Raw genomic sequence first — 12,388 nt, forward strand, 5'->3', positions numbered from 1 at the left:
AACTAAGGAAAAACCCTCTGAAAAGCTGAGCTGGGTGTTTGAATCTGATAAAGATTAGAGTTCAGGACCCACCAGGAAGAGAGGCCACAGAAAACATGGGAGTTTTTAAAAAGCACTGAATGACCAAGAATCCAAGTTTAAACCCTGCCAATTGCCCAAGGTGAAGACAGTCCACCCTACTGTGTAAAGGCAGACCCAACTGCTTTCACTGTTAGCCAGGCTGGACTTTGGGTTCACATCCTCTTAAGAAAATCAAAGACCCAAACACATTTCTAAAGAGACGACCACCCAAGCCTCAGAGAACTGGGACGAGCCAGTTTTCTACCTATATGCAGGGCATCTTAGTGGTCATAAATGTAGAAAAAAGTCCTTACATTTACCCCAATATTTGTAACTTTCTTACTCTTGGCACTTTAAGAGAGGAATCCAGATTCATCGTCATAAGAGAAATTAAGGATTAATTTTACTTAATGAAGAAACAAAAAGAGTAACCAGAGATTTATCATGTCATTATTGCTATTATCACTAGTAGTAACAGTAAGAGCAGTAGTAGTAGTATTTGTATAGTGGGAAGAGAGGCATCCATTATTATTTAGCAAGTTACTCAATAAGAAGCTATAGAAAGTCCTAAATATTGGTTTAACCTACTTAGAACAAACAAACTAATATTGTAGCTTTCTCAATGTGGCTTTAGCCTGTCTCCATATCCAGGGATTCTCCTATGCCAAGATGAAACAGTTCTTAAATTAGCAATAAGATACTCTTCATCGTTAGATCTTATATCTTGACTATAGCTCACAGCACCCAAAAGATTAAGTCTGTATCCTTCCCTTGAAATGTCAAGAGTAATACAAATTTGGGTCAATGTAAGCACATTTTTATTTATAACCACTAAAATGCTCTGCCCGTAGACCAGAGGAGAGGGAATTTAGGCTTTTAGGAATAATCACAGAGGCTACTCTACCTCTGCAAGGAAAAAGGCTCTCAAAGCCCTTGGACACCAGGGGCTGGACCTCATTACTGCATATTAGTAGCTGCAGTTCAGGGAACTTCAGTCTGTCATCCTTCTACTTAACACCACCATCATTTAAAAGAATGATATTCTTATGTCTTCTTCTCAGCTTCTGAACATCTTTGTGAGCTCAAACCTCTCATGGCATAACTTAGATCCATTTTTGTAGAAAAATGCAGAGAAGAAAGGGAGCTTCTCGACGTCCTTTCTTTCCTGCATTCTTACTCCTCAAACACTTACTGATTGCCTTTATAAGCCAAGCACTATGACAGGTGTCCATCATGAGGACCCAGGAGATCAACACCACACCAGATAAGACAATGACCCAAGTCATTAACATCTGTGAAGCAGGGAAAAAAGAAGTTGCATACTTTTTAGCAACTCATCGCCTTCCACTTAAGCCCCTCCAAAACCCTCATTGTTTTGAATGTCTTAACTTTTGCCTTACTTTACTGTGTATGTGTCCAAACCACTGAAAAATTCTGGGAGGCCTATGTTACCACATCCATGCTCTTCAGGGGCCTGTTGGCTAAGACCATGAGCTAAGTCAACAATCACACTATTCTCCCCAGAAAAAAAAAACACTGTCATGGATATGCTCAGCCTGGGCACAGGGCCCTGCATCCCTTGGAGTTGGGATGGCCAGAGTTCAGGGTTGTTAGCACCCCTATTCCCCAAAGGTAACATGAGTCTCTCTTGGAGACCACGAGGGACCATAATAGTCACTAATGAACTCTTTTTCTCTCTCCTCCTCCATCATCAGCTTGAAAGAAACTGTTGTTTTATAGTTTGCATTATTTTCATTTCCTTCTCTTCCAAAAGTAACAAGTTACAACCCTTGATATTTGCATGTAACTTTCCAGAGCCCATAGACTTCCATTATCTCATTTGGTCCCCCTAATGGAACCCTGTGAAGGGCAGAAAGCAGACTTTATTCTTCCCATTTTATAAGTGAGCAAAGTAAGGTGAAGAAATGTAGCTAAAGTCACAAAGGAGATAGTCCCAGAGCTGAGACTCGAATCTAGATATCTCAGTTGCCATCGTCTCTTCACCATTTATGTTGCCGTCACACTCTTCTGTCAGCACAGACTCTCCATACTGTCTATAGTGTAACATCAGGGCCAAGAAGAACCACCAATTTAGGGAACAATCTGGAAAGATGGCCCAGAGAAGCTTATTGCTTCTTTGAGTTTTAGAATGCCCTGATTCCTGATTTGTTGAAATCTTATAGCAAAAGGAACATACATCTTGGGAGGAAGGACATAGCATGGCATTTTGTTATCACTGGGTGAAGGCAAAGCCTTTGATTGGGAAGCACTTGCCGTATACCAAGGATCCCAAAGTCATGTGGTTCCTGCTTTGGGTACTAACTTAGCTTCACGTTTGCCCTATTACTCCTCAGTGACAACCATCTCCACCCTCTTGTTTTTCTCTTTGTAGTTATGTGTCTTTACTCCATGTTCTCCCTTTCTCTTTTTACCCAACCTAGCAAGTTTGTTTTCCTCTGGATCACTCTCAGCCTTCACTGTCTCTGCCAGCATGACATTAGAGACTTGATGTGATTGGTTAGCACACATTCAGTGAGGCTAACTCTCCAGGAGGCAGCAGAGCACAGAGGTCAAGAATATGCTCCCTGGAGGTGGATCACATCCCAGCTCTGCCACTTGGCTAGGTCTATAACCTTGAGTGAGTTATCTAATTTCTCTAGGCCTCAATTTCCCCTCTGTGAAACTGGAATAACAATGCCACCTAATTCCTAAGGTGCTTCTGAAGACTAAATTTGCTGATAGAATGGTACCAAGAATATATTCAGTGCTTCTTAAATATTAGCTGGTACTCTTCTTTGAAATTTGCATCTTTTTTTTCTCTACTTGGAATAACCAAAGTGCTTAAGGGGCAAACGAGTTTCTGATATCCCCAGAGAAAGATCTTTTACTGTTAGGAAGGATGCCAGAGGCCACCCTCAGGCTAGATTTGACAAACAAACATATTGATACAAGCAAGAAAAAGCCAGTCTGGGCAGCATCTAGCATTGCTCACTGAAGAGAAATTTAACCTGGGAGGTCCCTTTCCAAGGCCTTTCTCAAGCCATGCACACACACATACAAACATACACACGGCCTTAGTACCTCAGGCCTGGGTTTAGAAACCTGGAACGAGCATCACATTCTCATTAGCAGTTGAGATCCCATAAACCCTCTCAGCACATCTCTAGGAGCATGAATGATGAGAACCCAGGGAAATAAAAATGATTTTCCAGTGTGGAAATGTGTATAGGTAAAGTTGGTGATGGACAAGGAGGCCTGGAGTACTGTGATTCATGGGGTCGCAAAGAGTCGGACACGACTGGGCAACTGAACTGAACTGAAAGTAGCTGTACGAACTTTGGTGGGAGACAGGAAGTTTGGAGAAGGGGACAGGTGTGCAGAAGGCAATCAGAGCATCTTCAGCACTTGGGTTTCTTTGACAGGGTGAGCTGGTCCCGAGGGCCTTCTAACTCTAGCCTTTCTTGCTGAGCATGCTAACAAGACCAAGGTTCCAAGAGCTCTGTGGGAACCTGTTGTCTTTCCCAGTTGCTTGGATTCAGGCTGTCCCTCAAATCCAAATTACCTCTCATCCCCATAAATGTGCATCAGAAGTCACAGAAAGGAAACCATAAAGCTGTCCAGCTAAACATGATCATTAGAGAAAGACTGTTTCAAGTGGCCTTCAGAGGGGTGGGTAGTCTGATGGAAGGAACCCGGGCCTGTGAGTCAGGAGCCAGTGGTCCCTGCTTTACCATTAGCTATGTGTGTTGTCATGGGCAAACCACCAAATCACTCACCCTTTTTGACACCCAGTTCCTCTATCTATAAAATGAGGAGGAAGGACTTAAATATCTCTAAGATTCAATGCAGCATGACTAGCCTAGGATATCAAGCCCCTAGACCTCAAGAGCTCACTGGATGTAGGGTTGATGCCAGAGAGAATAAAACCGCAAAGATGAACTGAAAGTCAATTTGGAGCCAGTAGGAAGAGAACACTCTGAATCTCAGATCCTTAATGTCTTTATTCCTCCAAACATTCTAGATACCAAAGGAGGACTCCACCACCCCAAGACTCTAAACTGCTAGCAGGTTGCCTGCTTCTTATGAGGGGAAAATCCAGGATTGAAATGGGAAGTCCCAGTATGTGCCCCGGCTCTGTACCATGGATCCTAAATGCCTAGATTGCCTGTTGGAGAGAAGGGGTGTTTTCCCTTTCCCAAGCACAAGTAGTTGTCACAGGCCAAGTTAGGAGAGTGGGGCTGACTGCCCCTGTGCTCTCCACACTCAGCAGTTATTTAGTTGGCTGGATGAGTCCTCAGGACTAACAGACCCTCAGCGAAGTTTTCAGGACAACCAGGTTGGTTCTACTACTTCCCCCTACCTGACATTCCACCGTGTTTTGGACCCCCAGTGGCAATCAAAGCACTGGTTTTATACATTCCGGAGGAGCCTGATCCTGGAAACTGATCAGACAAATTCAGTAGACAGGAGTATTCATATACGTCATATGGAGTCTAGAGATATCCCTTTCCCATGGAGGCAGGCTAGGTTGGGGCATGATTTCTAGATGCAACTTCTTACTAAGGAGCATTTTAGGGTTTACATCAGCTATCGTCTATGTTCTTAGAATAAGGGACACGATTCCTCTGAAGTTCTGACTTTAGATTCCTGAACCTGGGAAGTGGCAGGGAGTTGGGGACAAATGGTCTTTCTTGTGAAAAACAGCTGTGTGAGTTCAAGGACCCTGTTTCCAAGCCCAAAGTCTATCAGTGTCTTCCAAAATGGGCAGTAAAGTTTTTACACCACTAAATTATAATAAGTTTGTGACAAAAGGTTTCATAGCTTATCTAATCCAACTTTATTTTACTGCTGGTGAAAGGATGAAAGAAGTATAAAGAGAAGCGTATGACTATTGTCATAACTTAAGACCAAGTAGAAGGCAACTAGACTTCAACTAGGTGAGAGGAACACAAAGCAAAAAACGAAAGAATGGTGTCAAGTTCAGGTCTGAGATGCACTCACTAAGCTTATTACAAAAAAGTAACAAGGTACTGGATTTACTGAACCAATTAATCACTGATATTAAATATCTTGATTATATGCCCTATGGAAGAAAAAAGAATATACCATGGAAATGGAATTTTTGCAAAGATAAGAAGGTGAGTGTTTCACAAATGTACACTCATACTGTATGAAGAAGAGGAAACGAAAATACCCTCAGGAATTCAAATACAGCCTGAAGCCACTGGGACTCTCAGACGCTGCAGTGGGGTGGGATATCAGCAAAAGCACTTTGGAAAACTCTTTAGCAATATGTAGGAAAACGGATCATATATAACATATAAGCTGTGTTGTGCTGTGCTTTGTCACTCAGTCATGTCTGACTCTTTGTGACCCCATGGACTATAGCCTGCCAGGCTCCTCTGTCCATGGAGTTCTCCAGGCAAGAACACTGGAGTGGGTTGCCATGCCCTCCTGCAGGGGATCTTCCCAATCCAGGGATCGAACTCAGGTCTCCTGCATTGCAGGCGGAATCTTTACCATCTGAGCCACCAGGGAAACTCAACATATAAGCTACTTCTAGGTACATATCTAAAAGACTTGAGTATTGACCTCTACCAAAAGATAACCAAGAAGGGTTATAGGAGCTTCATTTATAATGAGCTCAAATTGGAAATAATCCAAATTACCATCCAAAGTAGACTGAATAAATAAAATATTCAAACAAAATTATACAACAATGAAAACAGAGCTGCCAACTGCATGTCATGATATGAACATCATGAATAAAATGTTGAGTGAAAGAAGCCAGAAACAAAAGGTGATTCCACTTATTTAAAGTACAAAAACAAGTAGCACCGATTGGTGTTGTTAGAAAACAATAGTGACTACCCTTGGGATGAAAGTGGGGCAAAGTGACTTGAAGAGCATGTAAGAAGAGCTTCCAAAGTCCTGGTACAGTTCTGTTGCTTAACCTGGATACTGCTCAGATGGATGTGCGCAGTTTATAAAATTCATCAAATTGACACTTAGGCTATATCTAATTTCCTACATTTATATTTGTGGCAAAAAGGAAACATGGCTCCAACCCTTACTCTTCCCTGTACTCAGACCTCCCCGGGGTAATATTTTTGTGCTCTCCTACTCTGACTCTGGGCTTGGCCATGTGGCTCGCTTTGGATGATGAGATCTCAGCAAACATGACTGGAGCACTGGTTTGAAAAATGCTACACATTTCCCTCTCTGCTTTGCTGCTATGCAATTTCCATTCAAAGGTATACACACTAGTGTTGCTAGAGGAGAGCACATCGAAGTTGCCCCAGTTGTCAGAGCCAAGGCCATTCTCGATGAGTCAGTAAATGACCAGCTTACTCTCAGATATGTGCAGAAGGGACATCCGGAAGGGACCAGAAGAATAATCCCATCAAAACCAGACTAAATCACCAACTTTGCATATGTTGTTAAGTGGCATCACTATGGTAATAGACAATTGATACCATTGTATACTTCAATTTAAAGTGTACACATAATTTTAAAAATTGAGAGAAGGGGACTAACATATCTATTTTTGAGCATGGCCCACACCCTGTAGGAAAGAGAAACTGCCTGAGAGCCTACAAGACCAGGGTCCCCAAAGCATAAATGACAGCCAAGTAAAATATAGGCCTTAACCAACCAAACATAACTTGGAAACCAACTTGCAGAAGTTCTCTAAGGTGTCTGAAAATTTTCTTGTTTGTTTCCCAGAAGATACAGAAGCAAATGGTTGCTTCTTCCACCTCCCATTTTATTTTCTTTTTATTCCACCCAACTCCATGTAAGAAACACTTCAATACTATTCAGCATGTTACAGAGTATATTTGTTTCAATTTCTGCTATGGCCCTGTTTCACCATAGAGAAAGAAAGGAAGGAGGGACCTTTGGACCCCTCAGCAGTGCTTTTCCCAAGATGAACACTGAAGGGCTTGAGTGTTCAGCTGGTCTCCAGCATGTGGCTGAGCAATGGCAGTGTTACCTGGGTTAACCTGAGCTTTTGCAGAACTCAAGATAGGCAGCAGCAGGAGCAGCACCAAGGGCATTCTGGGAATCAGGTTCATCTCAGAAGATGGTGTTGGAACTGGAGCCTTCAGCCCACCAACAATGCAAGACAAGAAGAAAGAGGAGAGGGAATGAGTGAAGCAGAAACCGTCAACACGATGAACACAGTTTACATAATTATCTTTGTGTTTTTATAGTGTTTATTTCTATATTTAGAATTTTAAATCATGAACTTTGATAGTTGAATGGGACACTGAATTGTCACAAAATATAAAAACTTTCAAACTCTGGGACATTCAATATTTAGGTAATATAAGAACTTTCAAACTCTATTAGATTATATTCTCATGGAATTAAAATTAGCAAAACTATAGGTGGGTAACAAAGTTTCAATAAGATAAATACCCAAATTGTGAACAGTGATAAAATGTAAAACTGACTTTTACAATATTTTCATAATTTTAATATTTATTCCACTATTAAACCAAGAAAAACATTCAATGATGTTAACATGTTTACCTTTCAAAAGACATAAGGTGAATATTTATCCTGATTTATTAGTTCTGGAATTGTACCTGAAGCTCAAATTCCCATAGAATAATCCATGTGGTTATGGATTAGAGTTGAGACATCAGTATGAACTCATACTTAGCTTAATAGAGATATAAATGGTTACATATGGAAATATTTATAGATGTGTACACACAGGTTAGTACATACCCATATATTTATCTTCTTGTTATGAGAGTGCCTAGAAGCAGTGACACCCAATAGCAAGGAGCAAACCTGATACCCAGATCTTGACTTCTTATACCATTCTCCAATAAAAGGAACCAGGGTTCCTTGGAGAGACTGCTACTTTCAGGGCTGAGGCAGGAAATACAATTATCTTGGAGAATGTTTCAGTGCCCCAAGTTGAGTGTATATACACACACAAGAATGATGGGGATATGGCAAGAGAACACAGCCAACGAAAGGGTCCCCATGGCCAAAGCTGGAGCAATTTACGCAACAAAATGGATAAAGCGGTATTGCATTAGAACTCAAGACATAAAATAAATATTTACAAGCCCGTAAATAAGTGATTGAATAAACAAATGGGGGAGAATAAACAAATTTTCTCATGCAAAAGAATTCTAAATAATTTATGTAGATACTCTCTGGTCTGTTGTCTTTCTCCCAAGAACCCATCTCTCCAGCCTCATCTGAGAAACACATCAGACAAAGAACATTCTACAAAATTCCTGCTATATAATCCTCAAAACTTTCATGGTCACCCAAGACTAGAAAGTCTGAGAAACTGACACAGCTAATGTCAAACGTAACGCGTGACATCCTCGATGGGATCTTGGAACAGAAAAAGGACATTTGGGGAAAACTGAGGAAATCTGAATGAAGTGCAGACTTTAGTTAATAATAATGTGTCAATATTGGTTCATTCACTATGACATGTTTACTATACTAATGTAAGATGTTAATAATAGGGGAAACTGGGTAATGGGTAAATAGAAAATCTGTGTACTCTTTGCAGCGATCCCATAAATATAAAACTGTTCAGGAATAAAAACTTTCTTTTAAAAAAGCAAGTTTCTTCCAGGTAACACTATTAGTCAACAAACACTGGGTCCACTACTAGAAAACTGTATAATGTGAAATTATAAAGGGAGACACGATCTCTTTAAGCTGGAGTGACCAGAGGAGGTTTCATGGGGAAATAAGCATCTGATCAGATTCTTAGAGGATGAATATGATTTTAATGGACAATAATGGGAATACAGTAAATAATAGAATGGCATAGCTAAGAGGAAACAGGAGCTTTTTTTTTTTTTTTTTTTTGAGGAAACAGAAGCTTTCTATGATGTTTTCTAGGCAACAGAACTCTGACCAACCCCAAGTGGTTAGATAGACAGATAGATAGATATAGTGGCTCAGATGGTAAAGTGTCTGCCTGCAATGCAGTAGACCCAAGTTCGATCCCTGTGTAGGGAAGATCCCCTGGAGAAGGAAACGGCAACCCACTCCAGTACTCTTGCCTGGAAAATCCCATAGACAGAGGAGCCTGGTAAGCTACAGTCCAGGAGGTCGCAAAGAGTCAGACTCAAGTGAACAACTTCACTTGACACACACAGACATACATACAGATAGTTCTGACTGAAGAGGATAGAGCCAAAACTAGTCAAACACAAAAAAACTAAAGTGGCCTCATGGTAGGGGGCAGGGGAAAATGGTCCATAGATGTGTTGACCATGGTTTAATGGCATAGATTTGGATGAGAGCAAATATGTCTCAGTGCCTACTCACTGCCAGCAGCAGGAACACTGTTTCCACGAATGAGTCCACAAACAAACATGCCCAGAAAAGAGACACACAGGCAGACCTTGGAGACATTGGTCTCGGCTGTAAACTGGAACTAGTCCATGACCATGATTCAGGATGTCCTTCTACAAATAGCTTAGCTTCTTGGGAGCACTGCCTTAGGCAGCTACCCTCTCTTAGCAGCTTTTGAAGAACAGTTCTCCAGTTCTCTTTCATGACACCTTCCCTGTGGATTACTGGCTATCACTTTCTCCCCTCCATAACCTTCCCCAGGATTCCTTCTTCAAGGATTGTCTCCCACACCTCATTCCCCTTACACATTGAATTTGTTTCTATTAGATCCTCCATAACATTGCTATAAAATTACCCATTTAATCATTAGCTGCAAATGGTTTGTTCTTGTATCCTCAAAAGAAAACATTATATCTTGTACAAAGTAGAGGCTCAAAAATGGTTTTTAACTGAACTAAGCAGAACTTCAGTTCAGTTCAGTCACTCAGTCATGTCTGACTCTTTGCGACCCCATGGATCTCAGCATGCCAGGCCTCCCTGTCCATCACCAACTCCCGGAGTTTACTCAAACTCATCTCCATTGAGTCGGTGATGCCATCCAACCATCTCATCCTCTGTCGTCCCCTTCTCCTCCTGCCTTCAATCCCTCCTAGCATCAGGGTCTTTTCCAATGAGTCAGCTCTTCGCACCAAGTGGCCAAAGTATTGGAGTTTCAGCTTCAACATCAGTCCTTCCAATGAACACTCAGGACTGATCTCCTCTAGGATGGAATGGTTGGATCTCCCTGCAGTCCAAGGGACTCTCAAGAGTCTTCTCCAACACCACAGTTCAAAAGCATCAATTCTTCGGCACTCAGCTTTCTTTATAGTCCAACTCTCACATCCATACATGACCACTGGGAAAACCATAGCCTTGATGAGATCGACATTTGTTGGCAAAGTAATATCTCCGCTTTTTAATATGCTGTCTAGGTTGGTCATAACTTTCCTTCCAAGGATAAGCGTTTTTTAATTTCATGGCTGCAGTCACCATCTGCAGTGATTTTGGAACCCCCAAAAATAAAGTCAGCCACTGTTTTCACTGTTTCTCCATTTATTTGCCATGAAGTGATGGGACCAGATGCCATGATCTTCATTTTCTGAATGCTGAGCTTTAAGCCAACTTTTTTATTCTCCTCTTTCACTTTCATCAAGAGGCTCTTTAGTTCTTCTTCACTTTCTGCCATAAGGGTGGTGTCATCTGCATGTCTGAGGTTATTGATATTTCTCCCGGCAATCTTGATTCCAGCTTTGCTTCACCCAGCCCAGCATTTCTCATGATGTACTCTGCATATAAGTTGTTCAAAAAGTATTGACTGAACTTTCATTTGGAAAGTTTTACTTGGTTCAGGTCATGAATCCCCAATACCAGTGATTATTTCTGCTTTGTTTACTTAAATTAGGGTTCCCAGCAGGTAACAAATACAAAAGAACCATTAAACTGAGAAGTACTATACCATGGATACCTAACACGTGCCAAGGACTATCTCATGTAATATTTACAGTCACTCTACCAGGTTTGTTTTCATCAATAAAGTAACTGAGCAGAAAGAAGTTAAAACTGATCTGGTTACACAATTGATAGGCATCAAAGCTCATGCACGGAGCCAGGGTTTGCGTTACTCCAAAATCTACTAAGGTTGCTTTGTTGCTGTTTGTTTTGTTTTGTCTTTGTTTGTCATCATAATACACTCTCCTTTGATCTGATCTCCGCTACTTCACCAGAGCTACACTCCTGCTCAACCTTTCTACTTAGTTACATTCAGACTTCTTTCTTGTTTTCACCTTGCTTCCTTAGGACCTCTATTGAAAAGTTTCAGTCCTCTCTTTGATTCAAATCACCACCAAATGGTTATTTCTTCAGTGAAATATTCTCTTACCCCCTTGATTGCACATGCACTGAAAGTGTCATATAATTTTTCTACATAGAAAGGATCATAGTTTATAAGCATATATCCATTGCTATGGTTGTCCAATTAGTGCCTGCACCCCTATAAGCTCCTTGTTTATTTTACTCACCATTGCATTCCCAGGACTTATCAGAGTGCTGGATAAATAGTTGCAGAATGAATTAATGATTGTCTTAAGCCACATATTCAGTTGTTATATCTGGCTAGTCTAAATTCCATACCTTAAAAGGAAGTACAAAACTTACTATAAACAGACATCACCCTTTTCTGCCTCTTTGAATGAATCTTTCTAAAGGTTCAAAATTTAAGCGATGTGACATGTGAATAAAACCCATAAACATACATGAAAGAATTTCAAGAAGATGGAAGGTCCTTCTCTACCCACTTCTTTGGTTAACAGTGCAAATTCCTTTGACAAGAAATTTATTCAAACCTTAAAAATAAAAAGTTATTGGCCTTCATTCATTCAGCAACTATTTTCTGAAAGGTGCTATTCTGGGTGCTAAAAAAGGCAGAGAAGACTCCTGCCATCATGGTGCTTATAATATCCAAACTAGCAAATTAATAAGTAAGAAACCTAAAGAGATATTCATGCCTTGAAGACAAATAAAATCCAGTAATGTGATGGAGAATGAATGAGGGTCATTTCAGGTAAGATGATCAGGAAAGGCCTCCCTAAATATGAGACTGACAAAGAAATAGATAAATAGGACAATGAAAAGAATAGGCAATACTCATATACACAAGAAAAATATATATATAAGTGGGAACTTTCCATATAAGAAAAAGGGCATTTAGAATCAGTGAAAAGTTTCAGATGAATCAGTAGCTTTTTCAAAAACTAATAAAGGTATATTCATATCTCACACAAAAATAAAGAGTCCAAAATGTAAAAACAGAACAATCAAACTATTTCTAGAAAACATTGAGAATCTGCTGTGAGCAAGAGGAAAACCTACATAAATATGACATAGAAAGCAAGATATACAAATAAAAAGAATGATAATGGTTTCATCAAAGTTCAAAACATCTTTG

The 12,388-nt window shown here is 40.5% G+C and overlaps 1 protein-coding gene across 1 annotated transcript in view; it reads right to left on the reverse strand.

Annotated features, from left to right (window-relative positions):
• The window catches only part of DDR2 (discoidin domain receptor tyrosine kinase 2), a 166,324-nt gene that overhangs the window by 57,845 nt on the left and 96,091 nt on the right, over window positions 1-12,388 (reverse strand). The window contains exon 3 of the mRNA XM_052637087.1: window positions 7,055-7,163. Within this exon, the coding sequence (XP_052493047.1) occupies window positions 7,055-7,136 (82 nt within the window). The 5' untranslated portion in view covers window positions 7,137-7,163. The remainder of the gene's footprint in view (window positions 1-7,054; window positions 7,164-12,388) is intronic.

Source organism: Budorcas taxicolor, chromosome 3 (assembly GCF_023091745.1).
Source record: "Budorcas taxicolor isolate Tak-1 chromosome 3, Takin1.1, whole genome shotgun sequence".
NCBI classification, from domain to species: Eukaryota; Metazoa; Chordata; class Mammalia; order Artiodactyla; family Bovidae; genus Budorcas; species Budorcas taxicolor.